The sequence below is a fragment of the Strix uralensis genome, chromosome 5 (genome assembly GCF_047716275.1).
Source record: "Strix uralensis isolate ZFMK-TIS-50842 chromosome 5, bStrUra1, whole genome shotgun sequence".
NCBI classification, from domain to species: Eukaryota; Metazoa; Chordata; class Aves; order Strigiformes; family Strigidae; genus Strix; species Strix uralensis.
Genome location: NC_133976.1, coordinates 64389024 through 64410588, shown reverse-complemented (window position 1 = coordinate 64410588; position 21565 = coordinate 64389024). Strand labels below are relative to the sequence as shown.

Genomic DNA, 21565 nt, shown 5'->3' with positions numbered 1-21565 from the left:
AACTGGTCCTTGCAACAATGTCTCTAAACTCCATTTTTGGTTATTACATAGAAAAGATGTTCTACAAGCATTTGCTAGCTTCATGATAACAGCAAATCAAAATGGCACTGGAGTTACTGTATCTAGGTCTTTATACAAAATGAAATGTGGACTTCAAAAGAACTGTCTGCATGTTCAAAGTTAAACAGCTGCTTAACTGTTTGCTTGAGGGGGGCCTGAATTACATTGCCATTCAAAAATGTAATTATAGTTATTAAAATCATGTGTAAAGCACTGTTGATTCAATGTTTCACTGTACATGACATATAGCTACATTAATTATTTTATTAGACATCCAACATTGCCAATATGATGCAATACAGCTACCACAAAGTATTTGCTGGTTTTGAGGAGGAAACAGACCATTTGCAATGGAAATACTTCATTCGGAAGGCAAGAAAAGGCAATAACCCAAGGCTCCTCCTGAACAAGTTCTACCCTACTTGGCAGACAGTATAGCTGCAGAGCTTCCCTCTGCATCCAATGGCACACAGACTGAAGAAACTCATCTACGAGCCTATCCAACTCTCCACAGAATACAAAACATAATTGCAAGCCCTCCCACTCTACTCTTTGTCCTCCCCCTCAGTGGACACTGAGAAGGGAAATAAAATACAATCTACTTTCACCTTGTTTTCAACTTTATTTGACATTACAGGTCATCTGATATATTATTCTTTTTTCACAACGTCTCCTTCTCAAGCAATTTTTTGAGAGTTCAGTACACACAGAGAATGCCTGACATGTTACATTTCTGCACAGTGTTGCTATTTATCAGTTCTGTGAGATTTTATGCCCACGATATAGACTCTTCATGCTAGGACTTTTTAAAAAAAAGCTGAGGGCACACTCCCAAACACAACGGGGGGTCAAAAGGTCTATGGTAGAGGGCCTGATAAGGATTCAGAAGATGAGCTGAATTCATCTGCAACATTTGTTTTCACAGGCTGCTGAGTATATTATGCTACGGTAAGATTAAGTAAATGTCAGGATGCCTAGAGCTCTTGCATAGGTATGTCTTCTATTATTACTCAAATTTAAATTAAAAAAATTACATTTACTGTACCTTTAGCTGAAGCACCAAGTCCATGCAGTATTTGCCGAGAGGGTTTATGTCATTCAAGATGAGTGCAATTATAATATCAATCCCATTAGATTCATGGGTGGCTATACAAGTCTGCAAAATAAGAGAAGGGAGTTGGGGCCAGGGGGAGAGGGAGGGAAGAAGGGGGAAAAACAGGGAGATGGGACAGCCAGAGAGAGGGAGAGAGAGAATGTGCACATCAGCAAATTTCCAAAACAAGGGCCCTGAACTTGAAAGACCTTGTGACAATAATGAATCTCCCAGGCAAAGCAGAACAGTCTGAAAACGTGTCATGAGAGGTGCTGAGGGAGACTTGTGTAGCACAGAACTAACCCCAACACCGCCAGTAGTGAAGTACACAACTGGAAAAAAGGTGGTGCGTATGCTTGCAGTGAATCATGCAGGGTTTGGCACCAAGTGTTACGAGTTACAGACAGCAGCCCACAGGAGCACTGCCAGATTCAGCTGAATGCATATGCAGAGACATAAAAAACATGCTTGAATCTAGGCACAATCGAAATTGCACACTCAAATTCTTAATTTGCATTCAGCAATCAGCATTAATATCGCTGTTATAGAATGAATTGTTTGTGAAGATTAAGGTTTTCTACATGCATCTGGACATGTCCTGAACAGAAGGACATTTCTGGACATGGAATCCAAAACTGTCATTATGACCAACAGTACTTCCCAAACGCTTTTACAGCTGGAGTCCTGGACCTTCTAAGCCTTGTAAATAAGTGTCAGTTATACAAAAGCCTATGGTATATTTTCTTCTAATGGGTTTATAGGACAATAGGAAAGGAAAAGTTTTCCAGAAAGAGAGAGTGAAAAAATGAAAATGACAATGTGGAGCATTTGCCTCTGAAATACACAGAATTAAACTTGAAGTTGGTGTAAGCAAGCATAACTCAACTCCTGAGTCACTTCCCAGCAGATAGGTCTAAGTAATAAAGTGTAACTAATCATTCCTTTCCACTATCAGTGTTCCTCCAGTGCTCCTCAAGTAAACCTGTTGGAGAACACATTAACTTGAAACATATTTTTTTTCATTCCCAGCCCTGTAATTATTTTTTTTGGATGTTTTGCTCATTCATTAGTGGATCAAATATGACTGTTTAAAATTTAGTCCACTAAAGAATTTTTGTTTGTTTGTTCTTAAAATATTAAGTAAAGGCAGTTGATTACCAGCAATGGCCATAATAGCACTTTACACTTCATTTGTGCACATTAATGAAGTAGCATTAATATCGCATGTATTTCTTCAACTCTTTCTAGCATCAAGAATAGATTGCCTCTGTAATTTCACTCACCGCAATTTTCCCATTTCTAATCCACAGTAAAAATTCTGCAATTTCATCCATTGTGACAACTTCACTACAGTTCTCTTCAGATCAAGTATAGCAGCATGTAACTACATTCTTTAGCTTTCTATACTGCCTCAGCACAGCACTAAAGAGACATCTAACAAGTCACAGCTATGACTTTAAAAGACTGCATCAAGCAAGGCACAGATTAGAAGCATGGTCTTCAGTCTCATCCATTTCACTGCTGATATCATAATTAAAGACGCTGCTAGGTAGTATAGCAGGCTAGTAAGTTAAATTTTGTGGCATTTATGTGAATTAAGGAAAGTACATGTTACAACCTATATAAACACCAGCAAAGGCAAAATATATGAAAATGAAGAAAACAAGATTGTGTTTGCAATGTACTTTCATAACGGCAACTCAAAATCCAGTCTCACAAAGTGAGGTTTAAGCCATGACCTAAGACACTGAACTCTCTCCAAAAGGACTGGAAACCCTCCACATAATCAGACATACTACAGGAAGAGTCTGTTTTGAGTTCTGACTTAAAACGATTGCTCAGGCCTTATGAAAGCTTGAAATATGTTAAGTCTAGTCATAACAGTTACAAGTGAATTTATGTTATTAAGAACACTGAAGGGTTTATGATAAGCACACAGATACCATACATTCAGGTATACTCTTCTGCATCCAGAAGTTATTTGAGTCCTACCTGGTTTTCATGGCATGGACCTTGGCAATATTCAGTCAAGCTTTCCAGCGTCTGGTTCACAAGAGCCACATTCCTTTCATTGATGTAAAGGCCCAGTAAGCCCAGCCCACCTGTCGTGCTTCCACAGATACAGTCCAAAAACTGAAGGGTCTCACAAACAAGGTTGTAATTGGTTTTATTGTTCTGATGTCTTAAAAAGTTCTGGTGGGTGGAGAAAAGTATCACCAGAAAAAAAAGAGAGAGAGTTAGAATCAAGCCAAACACAGTCTTTTTTCACAAAAATATTGAAGGGTACAATTTACAACCATATGACCACTGTACCTTAGGTACTGAAGTACACTGCACTGTAGGAAGTACATTACACCTTAGCACAGCAGTTGAGAACTATTATCTGAGTAAATCAGTAGAGAAAGACGGGCTCAGGAGTGAACTTTGCAAACATCTGCACTGGCATTAACTGTCTTATATATGTCCAGTGTACCTGCCCCCATTCATCTATTATGACCCTTCTCTTGGAAGCTTGTTGCCCCACAGCTGAGCAGGTTTGGTGCACATTATGACCACTCCTTGGCAGTGTCAGCGCAGAACGGTAACTTAGCTCAAACCACCCCCAACACTGCTTTAAGGGAGGCTGCTGGACACAGCACTGAGGTACATTTGCAGAAAATTCATTTTGCAAAGGTTGCTATGGGGACAGTAATTTCTACCAGGGAAACTGATAGCAGGGACACATCATAATACCTAGGGAATCATAATACCTAGGGAAAAGAGCAGTACTCAAACTTTGCCCAGAAACTTCCTGTGATCTTCAAGCCTGTGGTAAATGATCCACCATTTGTGCACAGAAACCATACTAACAGGGACATTTAGACACTGCTCAATTCCATGTGGCTATGCTGCGGACCCCAAGCAATTCTGAGGACATAAACATGAGCTCAATCAGAGCGTGCAAGTGGTTCTTGAAAAGGGTTATTTTATCCCTTGAACCAAAAGAAGAACAACATTTTAGACACCCCTATTCTGTAACAGGAGCCAGGCACAGGCATGTTTTTCTTTCTTTATGAATTTCCAGCTCCTGTAATACTTCTTTTGGAGCTCAGCTCAAAGAGTTTACCTGGAGCTCTCGGTTGTGGTTCTCGCACAGCAGCTGAAGAAATCTCAGTATTGGCTGCATGATTGCAATGGCAGGGCTTATGATTGTTTCCTCTGTGGACTTCTCTTCTGCATTTGCAGCATCTGTTCCTGAGCCCATAAGATCTATTTCTGGGTCCATTTCTCTTCTATACACAGAGTAAGCCTTGGACGTTGCAGAAGATGCTTCTGTTAACTGTCCTTTCATACCCTCTTTCAGATGCAGGGTTGAATCCTTTACTGAAAAGAAGATAATTTTCCTTCATTTTTTAAACTCTTTCTCCTCGTTTGATTAAACAATAAGAAAACAATAATAATGAATGAAACTTTTTCTTTGTTGGTGCCTAACTTTTCGAAGACCTCTAGGCAACTTACAAATAATATCAAAGCAACATTCATGCAGGGATAGCATGTTCCAAATAAACCACAAACCAGAGTGAAACAGAACATTAAAACAAAAAGCCCTACTATTTCTCTCCCATATCCAATAAATGATGAGAACAATGGAAGGACCACAGGGTGGGAAACCAGTTCCTGCGTTTGCTCTTGTGAAATAGCCCCATTAGCAGCAGCCTCTACTTCTGCTTCTCTAAAAATATGGCTCTATATCTTCTATCGGTGTAAACTGGCATAGCTTCACTGATTTCATCAAAGCTAATTCCTTGTAACCAGCTTAAGAGATGGCCTATAATTTAGAGAAAAACAGGCAAAAGATGCAAATTAGCAATGATTAATATTAAAGCTTATTGATCAACGCAGCATAGTATGAGAAGTGCAGTTTGAATATAATGCACTTGTCCCCTCTTTTACATGGGTACCTTCTTACCTCTCTTTTTTGGAACAGATATGGTTAGGTCACTATCATCATCTTTCTTTTTGCTCCCCAAATCAACAGTGTTCACTGTCACTGTCGATCGTATCTCCTGCTGAGCAGCTTTCATGCGGTCATACAGGACTTTAAAAAATTTTTCTGACTTTTTTTGCTCCTTCAGTTGCTGGTAAGTCGAATACTGCAAAAAATTCATTCTTTAGATATCAATCTTGTAAGGAAGAAATACAAACATACACTATTTTTTGTGAAACAAGTGAATAATTACTTAACTTAATAGAACAAATGCTGCCCACTGCCTGACCAGTTCTTTCACAAAGTGATATGCAAGGCTGGTAAAAAAGATTGATGACAACATTTTTAAATTTGGATAAAATGGTGAACACTGCTGTTTAAAATCTTTAAAATGTCACAATATTACACTTGAAGTTAAATTACTTTGTGACACTCTTCATTTCTCCATGCATTCTAGAGTTATAATATTCTATCTACAAATAATAGTGAAAAGTAATTGTTACTTTGTAACAACAAGAGAAAGCATGAAACATCTAACATGTAATATTATAACTTAGATTATACACATTTTTTGTGCTTCAGACAGAATTGGAATTCATATTTTAGGTTGTTAAGTCCAGTCCCATAGTATTAGCGTCAAGCAGGCTGAGTACCATTTTCAACAGTTTACAAACTACCTTAAAGTAAAAGCCTTTTACAGCCCTAACAATTCATTTTAGAAAACTGCCACAAAATCTCACTTCTTTAACATTTTCTGGACACTCTGTAAGGGTCACAGATCATGTTATTCTTTTTACAGAATAAAGATACAGGATGAGATTCCTCTCATTTAACTTTTATAGTCTCGCAATGAGGTTTAAATTGGTTATTTAGGCTCCCTTCACAGGCAATGATGTGATATGGGGAAATGCAGGGAGTGATTCATACCATCTCTTATGATAATTGCTGATCATAGAGTAAGAATAAACAATAATTTGGCCAAAGATGGGTGAGAAGGATATTATTCACAAAAACTAGAATCTGTAGTTTAAAGCAGTTATTTTCTATGGACTGGGATATTGGTCTTCTCAAATGGCCAGTTTTTCTCTCTTTGAAGACTTTGATAAATGTCCCTAAATGTTTCTAGAAAATAATTTAATTTTATTACTATTATAAACTTGAAAGTATTGTAATTTTTAATTTTACAAAGAGAGATATGAAATAACTAGAGATAATGCTTATATGGCAAAGACCAGACTAAAAGAATCACTGTACTACGCATAAAAGGACAGCTGAAAAATGTTTTCTTCTACTGAAGTGTTTAAACTATGAGATACTGCATAATAACAGGGCATAATTACATTTCTATTATAGCGATACATATTATAGTGATAAACTTTTCACAGAACTCACAGAACAAAAGGTTCTTTTTATTTGTCTCCAGACTACATGCATTTGAAAATCAATATGTGAATAAGTGAATGAAATAAGTACCTGTGTTTGCGTATTTCCACCTTCAAGCAATGCAATACCAAGCAAAATGCCTTCTGAGAAAATTCGGTCATTTTTGGTGTTTACTATAACATCTATGACTAGTTCTGATGCACCTTCTTTATCCAGAAGGCACTGAATATCGAATATGGTTATTCCAGACTTATCCAAGTCTTGTGCTGAAAATCCACCTGCAAATTAGACGTACCATTCATGTTTGTTTCACATATGTGTATGAAAATGAATCTACTGGTAATAATAATTTATCTTATGCACACAACAGCAATGTAATAAATTTAAATTTGAAATTCTGTTTCAGGTAAAATTCCCCTTGATACAAACAAGATTTTTCTGTGAAATTGCAGTGTTGGACTCTAAGAATGAGAGATTAAAACAAAACCCCAAACCACTGTTCTGTCATGATATTCAGACAACAAAGAAGTTGGAAATGACACTGATTTGTCCACCAAACCTCTTTTTAATTCCACTGCTGCACATGCTAAACTGTGTGTATGGTCAGTACTCTGAAACCACTTTTAAATCTGCTTTTCAATCTCGGGGCCTAATCTATACAAAGATTGTGTACTGGTAAATCCACTCTGGTTACAGGTATGACCTTCCAGCTGAACATTTTGCCAATATAACTCCTAGACCATTAACATCACGATGATGTTCTTTAAGAACAGAGACTTTAGTTGATCCAAATTAAAGGTGCGGTTTTAAGGAATTTTGTTAAATTGTATTAGCTCATTAAACCAACCATTTTTTATTTTCATAGATTATCATCTTTCCTGCTATACTTACGTTTATACAGATGTAACTGCATCTACTTCATTAGGAAAAAATGGTACTGCTTTAATCGGTCAGTACTGCTTTAAGCTGGTTAAAATTGTTCAGACTTTGTTTGTGATGAAGCCATAAACACACTTTTTAGAGTGAGAACTAAAAAAATAGTAAATCTTTACTTTCCTCTTTGTTAGGGAGCAAAATTTGGTGTACAGGATATTAAGACTGTAAACGCTTCCAGTGTCTCCACTGAAATAGTCAAGGAGGATCAGTTGGGTAACATTTGGAAACACTCACAAATCTGGGCATGCCTTTAATATATGCTGAAAATGCAATGGCTCTATACCTAGCTTCTACCTCATTTCCTACGACATACATTATTTTGGGTTTTCTTAGAAACTACCCAACAGTAACTTCTTGTGGCTTCTATAACAGAATCATATGAAAAATTAGGTTATAAGGGACCTACAGAGATCATCTACTCAAACTTCCTCCTCAGGGTAGCTAGATCAGGCTGGTCAGAGACGTGTCTGGTAAACTTGTAACAATAACTGACACGTTCTGCAGCCTCTGGCAGCAATCTGTTCCATTGCCTAGCCAGTATTTTTGCAAGAAGCTCTTCCTTATATCTTATTTTTCTCATATATCAATAAAGGATCTGGAATTTCTAAAAAATGTTTCGTTTCCAGAAACAGAAACATCTTTATTCAAATGTTTTGTGCTTTGCTGAATTTCTGGATGTGGATTTACTGGCAAATTAAAATGGTGTTACCAATTGAAACTGAATTCAATGATTGACTGGGGGACATGGGGAAAGTCCCTACTTTGGTACCGCCAACTGCACACCAGCCATCTGAGACAAGTGCATGCAACTTAAAAATAGGAAATGTCTGATACTACCTCTCTTCTAACTGGTTACAGAATGTGTTTGATTTATTTACCAACCGAATCCCTGGAGCACTTCCAATGTGTCTATTAGAAAAAATGGTGCTGCTAATTTTGTTCTCTTTAAATGATCTGTGTTGATTTACCTCCCACTTGTGCAGTTTTGCTGTAGCTGGCAGACAGAGGCCCATTCATACCACTTCCATATTCTCCTTTAAAGTAGCGATATAGGAGTATTTTCCTTAAAGTGTTGCCCTTTAAGAGAAAGATAAAAATAGAAGAAATCAGTGTTGTGGCCAATTTCCTTTGTTTGAAAAGCAAGCTGTTTAACATAGATACATAATTTATTAGGTCCTTCCATTATAATTAGTAAGCATACAAATAGTAAAGTCCAGAAAACAAACATCTAATGGTCTTATCTAACAAATCTCACGGGAAGAGTTCTAAAATACTGTTGTATAAACTTTCTTTGAAGCTTCTTTTAAACTTATTGATTAGAAATCAAATACCTCCACCTCAATAATTTTACTGGCTATCTGTAAGATATGTGTATTGAAACAAGTTCTACAAAGAGTCAATGCTCCACAGCAGTGTGTCTGTGCCCCACCCTGCCATGGTAGTACTTTCTTGCTATTTTCTGCAGCTGAGTACTATCGCTCCCTTTTCTTTGATCTCAGATAATCCAGCTAATCATCTGAAAGAAGCCACATCACATGAAATATTAAAACAGAGATATGACATTTGATAGAATAGCTTAAAAAGCATTCTCTGTATCTCCTTGTTCCTTTACTTCCAAAACCACAACCAGTCAAAATTTGCATGCAGCTCTCTGATGATCTTCCCTTTCATTTTGCATATGTTCTGCAACACAAGAGACATTGAATTAAGAGTGGGGGTACCAATTACTTGGCATTTTTATTTTGCCATCAGTCTGCTAGGAACACCTGCAGTCAACACTCAATTTTACAGAGGCAGTAGGTGACACAACAACTGTAGGTATATGAGTAAGCTAAGATTTTAAAATGAAAAAAGTACGGCGAGGTCTCTGATGATTACCACAAAAGGGGAAAAATTGTTCATTTCAATTCAATAGCTTGGCAGTAAAATGGGATGACTTCTTCTTTACTTCCTTACTCACCTAGCAGTTTCAATGAAAAACAGTTCTTACAAATACGTGCACCAGAAGCAGTCTCAGTACTTACCACCTCACCAGCACCTGCATATTAGTACAGCAGTCAACTTTTTAATCAAAACATCTCTGTGGCCACCACAGACAGCAAGCAGTGGGGAAGTAAGTCCCAGAAACACCTCAAGAAGCACTATGCATGCTCCCACTTCTCTGTTAACTTAGCAGTATTTCCAAGAGCAACCACATGCCACGGTGGGGCTTCACTGCTTCATGGACCTCAAGGACAATGGGCTTGCCCACCTAAACAAGTGTCAGAATGCAGTATTCTGTATGTGTAGCCTAATGACACAAAACAACCATTCTTTCCTAGTTCCTGTATTTTGATGTTTTCATTTGCTAATAGTCTATACAGAGTTCCCTCAAACAGCCAAGGAAAGTGCAAAGCCTATAGTAAAATATCAAAAGCCATAAATACAATGGCTGCAAGAAAAATAAAAGGAATCACCTACACATCTGCTGTGCCATGGAATTTATTAGGTGCATTTAACTTAAGCCAGTGTGCTCTATGCTGCAGAGGAAGACAAAGATTCAGAAGTTTCTGAGGACCTCACACAGAGACAGATTCTTTCCCAGCCTCGTTTGTGATGAGGTTTAACCCTGCATGCGTGGACAAGGTACACTAACCAAGCTTGTAAGAGATTTTGAGATGGCTAAGAGCACCAGCTTCTCCTGCTCAAGATCCTGTTTCTAGCTGTGACCAAACTCCAGTGTCTCAAGAGGAAAGTGAACCTCATTTTTCACATCTCCTGAAGAAGCCAAAAATATTATTGAAGAGGAAGAAGTTCCCACCAGAACTGAGAAACACGGACTAAGAACCAGGGTAAAGTCCTTTGCAAACTCTCTCAGGCATATTTATCACAGAATCATAAAACTGTGTAACACAAATAGGACCATAGAGCAGAAACCCTTCCTAACTCCAGACTAGGACCCAATCCAGAACAGGCACTGAATTGAGACAAGATCTTTTAATCAGAAAGGCTGGCATTTGCCATAACACTTGATTAACCACTCAGCCTGAGGCAACATCCTCAACCAGCAATCTATGCAGTTTGTTGATGACTAACAGAGTGCCATGGTAAATTACAAAAACAGTCACAGTGGAGTCACGGGAAGAAACACAAAAAACCCCATCTATATAGTTAAGAACAATACCCGTGGTCACAAGCTTTATTGTTCAATCAAAACAGTCTTTATTTTATCAGGAAGAACGTTTAAGACCATGAAATAGCATTTGACTAATAAATAAATTGAATGATTTAGCACTTGGGTCTTATTGCCTGGAAGCGAGTAACTGTTGGCACATCTCAGATCTTCTTCCTGCCTTGTTACCTTCAAAGACACCAGAAGGAGCAGTGATTCAAAGATGCTTCTCCAGCTGGCTATGGAACAGGGAATCCTGCTACACCATATCCAAACTAAGGCATAGACTTCACTTCTTGTTACAAGGAGCAAGTCTTAATTATTAGGATTCCTGCTTTCTCTCACTCCCTCTCTCAACCTCCCACGAATCCAGACAACACTTACAGTTGTTAGAAGCTGAAGTGTCAAAAATCAAGGACACTGTGTTTGAAAAGCAGGAATGTGTTAGAACCTCTGCTTTGCCTGATGGCTGTGCCAAAAACACACCCTCAGACTCAGCCCACATATTTGCAAGCTCAGGATCTTCATCCCCTTTGTGATGACCTTGGGCAACCACACGACTTTGCTGAGTCTTGTGAAATTAGCTGCTACTACAAAGAGCAGAAGAGCCCAGCAGTATGAACCAGCATGTAACTGTGTGAGGCATCACACTAGAAAATGCTGGAAAGACCCTGCTTCCAGAAAAAGTGCTGATCTTGCTGGTGTAGGTGTCTGGGTATGCTTTTATGGGAATGCCAAAAAGCATCGTCAAGAACAGCCCCATCATAGGGATGAGACAACCTGCTGCCAGGGTGAGACAGTCATGACACTGATGTCCATGTAAATGGTTTCCTAACTTACTACAGCCACAAAATTAATATTACCCAAAAGCAAATGATCACAGCAGTAGCATGAATAAGCAGTATGCAGTAACTATTACTGATACTCATGTTACTGAAGCAGAGGCCAAAAATAAAAGCATACCAGGCAGCACAGTGCTATCTTCCCCAACTAGGTTTCTACATGTGGCAGAAGTCCCGACCTTCCAAGCTGAACCTCTCCTCCACTGGCTACAATACACTTTCTTTTATACCTCTTATTAGGGTATGGAAGTGGCATGTAAACATCACTCAGCTGACTGCAATCCTTCTGTAATGGCTAGAACATTGTATAGCTTTGAAAAAAAACCCAATGAAACATAACAGTCTTATTGTTACCCATGAATACCACTGTATTGTCTCTAACAAAAGCTAGGATAAAGACTGAGGACACAAGAAAGTAACAACTGGTTATTGTTGCCGCAGTTTTAAATAGCTAGGGATTGACAGACAAAAGTTTCCAATAGGGAAAAATTATTCCAATAGGAACATGTAGACACAAACAAATTACGTTTTCTCAGTTTGTATTTTGTTATACTAGTTGGTCTTTAAACTTGATTTAAATGCCTTAATACAATGGTTTATTCACTTTCCTTCTCCAAGCCTGCAAAAGGCTGGTTCCACATACGGATGGGGTGTTTCATGCAGGGAAGCAATGCCTGAGAGGAGTATGTAAGGCTTATTGTGGAAACCTGCATCAGCACCAGTTCACTGTATAACACTGCCAAAAATTACTTGTCCTGTCTTATTGGCTTGGTTTCGGCTGAGATAGAGCTAATCTTTTCTTCTTAGTAGCTAGAATAGTGCTATGTTTTGGATTTGCACACTTCTTAAGGAATTTGAATTATATTTGTGATGTTCAGAAGGCTGAACTAGATGATCTGATAATCTCTTCTGCTTTTCACTCTACTTTAAAATTATGAAGTGGAAATGCTCAGATTATCAGTGATAAAACAGAAAAGGCAGCCACGTCCAACACATATTTCTACGATACAGCGGATGACGTTGTGAGTATATTTCAACATTAAACCAGGAGGATGCATGAAAATTAGGCATGTTAAATCTTCAGATTTGAATAACTTCCAGACAAGTACAAAAGACAAGCTGGCTGGGATCTCTGGTGAACTAATACAGGTTTTCAGAGTTTGGAACAGATACAATATCCCAGAGAACTGGAGATATCTAATGTGCAATGATACGCTTAAAAAGAGTATGTGAGTACATTTGATACTTTTTACTGGACAAATCTACTGCAACTTTACAAATCTACTGCAGTGAGTTTGATATCAATTCTGGGAAGAACAAAGGAATGACTGATTCTGAGCTCCATTAACACAAAATTAAAGGAAGCTACTATAAACCAATGGCAGTGTTGCAGTTTGAGTCCAGAGGGCAACTGAGTACCATGCAGCTGCTCACTGACCCCTTCCCCCCCCGCCCCCCCAAGTGCTGGGAGGGAGAAAATAAAGGAAAAGGCTTGGGAGTTGAGATAAGGATAGGAAGGGATGACTCATCCATTATGGTCACAGGCAAAAGTCGGACTCATTAGGGGAAGAAAAAAGAACATCAATTTAATTCAGACACTAACCACAGCAACACTTAACAGACAGAGTAGGACAGTGAGAAGCATTACCACATCTTAAAAACACCTTCCCTTCCTCCCAGGCTCAGCTTTGCTCCTGATTTCTCTACCTCCTCTCAGATTACCCTTCTTAAATATGTTACCTGCAGAGGCACAGCCACCACCGCTAATTGGCTTGGCCTTGGCCAGAGATGGGTCTGACTTGGAGCCAGGGAGCTTCGAGAAGCTTCTCACAGAGGCCAGCACTGTAGCCCCCTCCCCCGCTACCAAAAACACCGCCACACACACAAACCCAGCACAGGCTGTTAAAATACTGGCATGTCTTGTAATAATTGCCTCAATGTGGGTTTAAGAAAAATAGAGCTTTTCAAATTTGTGAAGATTGTCTTCTGGTTTTGCTAATAATGAAAATATCACTCTGGTAAAGTTTGATAAACTGGTGGTGTGACACAATCCTGTTTACAGGATTGCAATCCTTATTTACAATCGAGTAATCCCACAAGGATAGTTATCAAATGGCTTAACACCTAAGTGACTGACAGAATTCAACATACAATTTAAAGCAAGAAATCATAAATGACTGTATGAGCTTCTAATGGGCAACCTCATGGAGCATTTATTGTCTGCCTGATCTTCTTTCACTGAAATGTAAGAATACAGAAAATAATTATTAATAATGTTTAGAAAGGACACAAGAAGAAAAGGGGATGAGGTCAAGTCACAAATAAAAATCTAGGCATCATTTATTAAACTAACCTGAAGCAAACAATATGAGCCTCATTATGTCCAAACTGCTGTACATCTAATTATAGATGTAATAACAATAAAATGCAGAACACCAAAAAATGAAGGACTCTGTTCTAGGAGGCCATGACCCTGGGGAAGAATGGAAGGTCTCGGGGAAAAATCAGTGGAGTAACAACTCCCCAGATCACATGATTCTGGAAAGGATAACAAGAGCTATTATGTAGAATTCGGGAGACTCTTACTTACCCACATGCAGGGGCACGTTACTGTAAGAATACTGCATCACAAAGTTGGTGCCCACAATTCAAGAAGAATGCTGACAAATTGGATTAGGTTTGGAGAAGCTCCACGAGAGTGATTAGAGAATAAGACACACCTTCTCATCATAAATTCAAGGCTTTCAATCCACTGAGCTTATCAGTCTAAACATGAACTACATGAACTCTGTTTCTGACTTTCTACATGAGAAATCTGGTAATGGATTACTTCAGTCTACAAGATAAAGGTGTAAGATGCACTGGTGAGAAGCTGAAGACAGAGAAATTCAGCTAGAAAAGAGGTAGAGGCAGCTGGGTTATTCAGTTTGTGGGTTATGAATTTTATTTTATGTAACAGTAATGGCATTTAGCTATTGGAACAGCTTAAGAAGAGGTGTGATAGTCTCTATTGCTGGCAGTTACTAAATCACGACTAGGTGGCTTCTCAGACAGAAACTATTTGAAGATCTTGCGGTCTACATTAGGAGAACAAGCTGGGTGACAAAAATATGTCATCTCACATAATCTATGAAGACATCATGCCATCTTTTCCTGTAGTAAATATAGATGAGGTTAGAAGCCTGACTTTCTATGAAGGCTGTTTAAAAACCACCTAATTCTACATGTTTCTTCTCATCATTTATAAACAAAATGTCTATTCTGCTTGGTCTGAGTGTCTGTTTCAGGATGATTTTTTTTGTTTTTCACCCATTTTCAAACTATTTGGTTCCCTTATTTCCCGTGGAGACAAAACATGGTAAGAGAAGTTTTGTGCAAGTGGCTTCTGTGAAGATACCATGCATGGAAGTTTTATAACTGTTTAAATAACAATTCAACCCGCCCTTGAAATGTAAGAGGGCACAGACATCTTGTCATCTCAAAAATGGATCAACTGAGGCACACAGCTACCACACGTGCAGTGTTGCACAAGCACAAACTTGGAAGAGAGCCCCAGAGTATTGACTCCTACTTTGTCCACAAAGTGGAAAATTTCTGTCTTCATAATGCCAGCAACTTCCAGGGGGATTGTGAGTTGGGGGTGGGGTGGTGTTGGTGTTTGTTTTGGGGAATTGTTTGCTTGCTTTTACATAGAGTGAGCTTTTTCCTGGTTTTGATCTTTTTGCAACAAGATGTTTTCATAGCCAACTTATAGCTAAAACTGAAATATTTTCACCAATAAAATATTACACCCAACAGCAGAATTATTTGCACACTGGGATGATTATTCACCCCAGGGAAAAAGCACTTTTAAATATGAGATTGGGTCCAGCTGGTGTCCAGCTTCGCTTCCACTAAAATCAATGGGAGACATGCCAGCGACTCCAGTAGAAGGAGTACACACGTAGTTTGCCTGGCAAAAGTTTTTATAAAACTCTAAAAACAAAAAAAACACCCAAATATGCACCAGACTTCATGACACAGTTCTCCTAGGAGAGCAGAACTGGCCACCCACACCTCTCAGCTGTCTCTCATTAGGCAGAGACACCCCACATTCTAAATGTGCCATCGTTCAATCCTACAAAAATCCGGTATTAATCCCACTCGTCTTAATACAAATGGCTTACATCACAAATGCTAACTGATAAACCTGAGGTTGTAACTAGTGCAGAGATTCACTAATAAGTTCAGATAATATAAAGCACAACCCTTCTCTAAAACCAAACTACAGTGCTTTAAAAAAGTAGTTCATTTTTTTTAGCAGTCTTTTAATCCTTTGAAGTTTCAGGTTCCAGAGAAAGATGGAAGCTTAAGTGCCAAAATATTGCAAAACAAATGCTATTGCCAGTCTATTTTCAATATGGATAGTGAAAAGAATACTGAACATATTGCAAGAAAACCAGTTTTTGCCGGGTAACTGTCCAATTTTGCACCCTGAAGAAACTCAGGAAAGTGTCATTTTAAAAGAATGATTTTTTTTGGCAGTATCTCTAAAAATTGTCTCTACTATGAATACAGCAGGAGAGAAAAACTGTTTGGATTAGCGAAAACCTCAGCATTGGGGCATTCAGACTTAGACTGAAAAGAAAGCATTTTTAAAATACAGTTTGATTTTGTGTATTATAAAATTTTACTATCGGCCTGTAAAATATTACTAGCTGTCAAATGTTCATTTTTTTGACCAAATATAAGGTCTCTACATATGTATATATACATTTGTATATATAGAACACTCTTTGTTGTGGGCAAATATTATTGTTAATATCTGTCACTTGTCCTGTTGCTCATTTGGTTGCACCGTTTCCATCTGGAGTCACAAATTGTGCACTTATGAAACAGATCATGATTGCACCTATGTAATTTTTCCTTTGCAACTTTCTCCAGTACAAGACAAAGCATTGAGATGCACAATAACGCAAGTTCTCCACCACTGAAAGAAAACAATGTATGATTTGATTACGATTATTCAGAAGCATTTATGACTGCACCATCAATAGATATTGTAGAAAAAGACCAGATCTGAAAAGCATAATTTTCAAATACTAAAATTATCTAACTCTTATGCTGCAGGGGGTAAACTTTCAAAGTGATGTACAGGGAGTTATGCACACAAATCCTATTATTTGTTAACAGGACTTCTGTGTGGAACTCCCCATGCTCTGCAAGAAAAAAATTACCCCTAAGTGTCCTAATGTGAATATTTACCAAAACAGACACTTAATTTTCAGACACATACTTATGAGCACTACTGTGCTTCGATGTTTTAAGAGCAATTTGAAACAGGTAGCTAGGGACAAATAAAAATGGCCAAATAGTATTTTCATTACAACATTCTGTTTCACCGTGTTGCTATTATGTTGAACTTTAAAGCCAAAGCATTACAGATACCTGATTTACTAGATAAGGGATGCACTGCAAACGTACTGCCTGCATTAGATACGCTAGGATCTTCACTTGTTGGCTCAGGATTTTCAAAGTGGCTCTGGAGGCACTTCTGTATTTCAGTTTTCACCTGTTCATTTTTATCCACCACCAGCTCCACTGATTTCTTGACTTCATCATTGTCTACCAGTAAAGACTGATGAAGACACTTCAGATATTCAGAACTTGTTCTAAGGCATCCCAGGTACTTATGTCACCACTTACATTTGAAGGAACCTATGCATTTTCTAAATCAGGTTATCAAGTTTATTTTGCAATCCAGGTTACTAGGCCTCTGGAAATTTTTCAATGGATTTGACATGATGACATGATACAGTGGGTTGTATCAATACCAAATGAGTACTTCATGGTTTGGGGCTTTACTGTGGAAATGTCATTAAACATGACCTGTGCCACTTTCTCCAATATATACAAATATTCCCAGTTAATATTAATTACTCAGCTAGAACTGCTCTGTATGTCTATATTATTAAAAAAAAATAGTGATACTAGAAGAAATTAATTCTCAGCATTTACTACTTTGCAAAATAATCATGGAACATGTGTCTTGTCTCAAAACAATCCTGAGACCTCATTAAAACCAACCATTTTTCATCTAATGCCACTCATTCCTGCCTGAACACCACTATATTCAGTACATGTGTCTGGCAGATTCTGTCCTCCCATGATTTACAGATGCACTTTTAACAATGATCAGCAACCCTATCTATAGTGCCTCAAGAGCTAGCCTGACAAAATGACCAACACACCTGAAGCTTCTGAGAAACACCCCTTGCATTCTTAGACGAAAACTGATACCAAATTATTGCTGATTTCTTGGACTTTAGGCATTAGGGAGAAAACCCTCTGTGTGTGTGTGCACGTGCGTTGCGTCTACCTCCAAGTATACTTGCACTTTTAGGTGCTTAAAGACTGTACAAAATCAGGCTTTAAACAGCTTAAAAGGAAAGACCTGAATTTACTTTAAATTCTTGAAAGGCCAACATACAAAGCTGAGCCAAGTGAGTCTGCACTCCTACAGTCTGGCACAGACTGTGGCTGCTGCAAAGGAAAACAGCTGGTCAAAACATATTAAAGCAGCTCCTATCCATGCATCAAAACTGGAACAGCTAAAGGAAGCCAACTTTGTGGCAATTCACGGCAGCAGCAATATCTAAACTGTCAGTGTTATCAATGGTATATGGAAATATTTTTAGCATCTACCCTGCTGTAAAATGAGCACACATCAGCTCAAAAGAACAGTCTGGATGGGGTCAAGATACAGCAAGAGATGTCCTAAGTGCTAGTTGCAGGGATAGGCAGACTATCCCTTTGCTCTATGCTGCACAGCATCTTCCTCCATTTCTAAGCAGAGGAGAACAATTCCCACCTGGAGCAAAGCCAGCTACTGCACTAATTTCACTATATCTATGAAATTAGGAGGCATTTCAGACTAACAGAAAAGTAGAGCAAAGTTAGCAAACACTGCAAATCTAGCACTTAGTCTTTATTAGCTATCCATTTCAAAAGGGATAATTTGAAAATATTTATAATTCATGTTCCCCGGGTTTAAAAAAGTAGTAGTTTGAATAATTTTCCAGTAAACTTAATTGGGAATTTTCCATTAGTGCCAACTCTCCCAATTCATAGAATCATAGAATCGTTTGGGTTGGAAGGGACCTTAAAGATCATCTAGTTCCAACCCCCCTGCCATGGGCAGGGACACCTTCCACTAGACCAGGTTGCTCAAAGCCCCGTCCAACCTGGCCTTGAACACTTCCAGGGAGGGGGCATCCACAACTTCTTTGGGCAACCTGTTCCAGTGCCTCACCACCCTCATAGTGAAGAATTTCTTCCTTGTATCTAATCTAAATCTACCCTCTTTTGGTTTGAAGTTATTATTCCTTGTCCTATCCCTACACTCCCTGATAAAGAGTCCCTCCCATCTTTCCTGTAGGCCCCTTTAAGTACTGGAAGGCCACTACAAGGTCTCCCCAGAGCCTTCTCTTCTCCAGGCTGAACAACCCAACTCTCTCAGCCTGTCCTCATAAGGGAGGTGCTCCAGCCCCCTGATCATCTTCGTGGCCTCCTCTGGAGCCTCTTGAGCAGGTCCATGTCCTTCTTATGTTGGGGGCCCCAGAGCAGGACACAGTACTGCAGGTGGGGTCTCATGAGAACAGAGTAGAGGGGGAGAATCACCTCCCTTGACCTGCTGGCCACACTTCTCATCAAGAGATAAGATGCCCAGGATATGGTTGGCTTTCTGGGCTGCAAATGTACATTGTTGACTCATATTCAGGTTTCCACCCACCAATAACCCCAGGTCCTTCTCTGCAGGACTGCTCTTAATCCACTCATTGCCCAGCCTGTATTTGTGCTTGGGATTGCCCCGACCCATGTTCAGGACTTTGCACTTGGCCTTGTTGAACTTCATGAGGTTCACAGTGGCCCACCTCTCAAGCCTGTCAAGGTCCCTCTCGATGGCATCCCTCCCCTCCAGCGTGTCAACTGCACAACACAGCTTGGTGTTGACGGCAAACTTGCTGAGGGTGCACTCAATCCCACTGTCCATGTTGCTGACAAAGCTGTTAAACAGCACTGGCACCACTGACCCCTGTGGTATGCCACTTGTTGCTCTCCACTTAGACATTGAGCCCTTGACCGCAACTCTGAGTGTGACCATCCAGCAAATTCCTTATCCACTGAGTGGTCTGTCCATCAAATCCATGACTCTCCAATTTAGAGAGAAAAATGTTGCGTGGGACAGTATCAAATGCTTTGCACAGGTCTGGGTAGATGATGTCAGATGCTCTTCCCTTATCTACCAATGCTGTAACCCCGGTGTAGAAGGCCACCAAATTCGTCAGGCATGATTGTATTATCATTTTCATGATAGCTGGCACTTTAACACCTAGTTATATGCTTGTATGAAAATTCCAGTTCACGTTTAAAAAAAAAAAAAAATCCAAGCCCCCCCTCCCTAATTTCTAGTTTTCCTGGTCCCAGGAATATTACTTGGAAACATGAAATCTATGTGGCCAGAGTCAGAAGGCCAGAAAAAACAAGAAGAAAAAAATCCCTAAAATATGTTGTTGGGTTTTTGTTTGTTAAGAAACCATATAAAAGTAGTTTCATCATTTTTAGGAGCCTGACTCCCAACTTCGATTGCCAGAGGTGGTAAATATCAAGTAAATATTAAGCAACCTCCTCCAAGAGGATGCTAAGAAGAACTCAGATCCTTGCTACTGACTCTCAGCAAGGATGTAGCTGCTGACACTTGGCTATCATAGCAAAGCACCGCATCTCCTCTTGCTCAAACAGCAAATCAGCATATCCCCTGCCAGCAACGGACCTCAAGTAACTAAGAATTAATGGTGATCCAGGATTATGAGGTAAGGTCACACTAGAAGGAAAGGACACCTTGATAAAGTATGAGAAATGGGTAATCTTACAACTAAAAAAAAGTTATTGAAGATCTGAGCTCTGCTTCTGCTCTGGCAAAGGCTGTGCTGCCATGTGGAAATGTTGGGCTCTAGGATAACCTGAGAGCTTAATTCCTCAGGAAGCTGGAAAAAAGCATTTGGCAGGTTTATTCCCCAGGAATGAGGAATCAGGTCTTGGTTCAGATCTTAGGCTAGGCCAAACTACCTCAACTCCTATTAATGTCATTAAGAAGTGAGCAGGCTAAGCACCTAACCAGGATCATTCAGGGCATATCCTGGCTTTTACCTACTGATTCACAAAACTGCAGTGACTTGGTGATGGAGTTGGTCTTTCTTGGCATGTCTGAATTTTTCATAACAGAGCACCTCTTCCAAATGACAGACAGACAATTACCCTTCTAAATTTGAGGCCAATATTAGCTTTCTACTCTTGGAGTCTAAGATTTCATCAATTCAAACAAATAAACCTAACAATGTCCTTTGAAGACTGTCATGGAAATAATTCTGACTTTGCATAACACCGCAGCAGAAGTTTCATAAACTGTTTCTATTAGCCAAAGTTGCTGAATGAAACTGAAATGTTGTTAAAAGAGTAACATTTTGGGTTTAATAACTTTCAGAAGTATATTAGCTGTCATGCCAGAAGTCAATAGCTTCTTAGCTGTCATCTTATTTTAGGAGCAACAGCAATTTCTAAATGCTAAGTTTCACAAGATCAGGAAAAATTTCTCTTCTAGGTTGAACAGAAAAAAACCCCAAATTAAAGCCACTCTAGAATTGGTTGAAAAAATGACCAAAATTTGCCTGAAATTAAATCAGCTGTTCAAAGGTAGAGACAAGGGGGAGACAAAGACACATTTCAATGAGGCTGTCTCAGCTTTTCAAATTCCCACTACTAAAAGACAGATTCATGTTTATATAAAATTTAGTATGCAAGCTGTTCACCCATAATATTAAGTTGTTCCTTTATATTTAATATTTGCTAAAATTGCTGAGTTATTTATGTCACAGATAAGATTGCTGCACATGTGCTGTAGCTGCTTCATCACAATATATTTTAGTATACATTTATTATGAAGCTGTTGCCATTATAACGCCTAAATTTCTATTGCTTCCAAGGAGAAATATATTATCACTGGAATGTTCTTCCATGCATAGCATGTAGCTATGGAAATACAATATCATATGCTTCTTTAGAGCTGTTAAGTACAGCATAGATTGACAGTGAGC

General features: G+C 38.9%; 1 protein-coding gene across 5 annotated transcripts in view; it reads right to left on the bottom strand.

The window, feature by feature from the left end:
- Positions 1–21565, bottom strand: part of ITPR2 (inositol 1,4,5-trisphosphate receptor type 2) — a 283724-nt gene that overhangs the window by 81571 nt on the left and 180588 nt on the right. For all 5 annotated transcript variants that reach the window (XM_074871358.1, XM_074871355.1, XM_074871356.1 and 2 more), the window contains 6 exons: positions 8408–8516; positions 6594–6781; positions 5103–5286; positions 4260–4516; positions 3146–3346; positions 1106–1216 (listed from right to left, as the gene is read on the bottom strand). In XM_074871358.1, the coding sequence (XP_074727459.1) occupies positions 1106–1216; positions 3146–3346; positions 4260–4516; positions 5103–5286; positions 6594–6781; positions 8408–8516 (1050 nt within the window). The remainder of the gene's footprint in view (positions 1–1105; positions 1217–3145; positions 3347–4259; positions 4517–5102; positions 5287–6593; positions 6782–8407; positions 8517–21565) is intronic.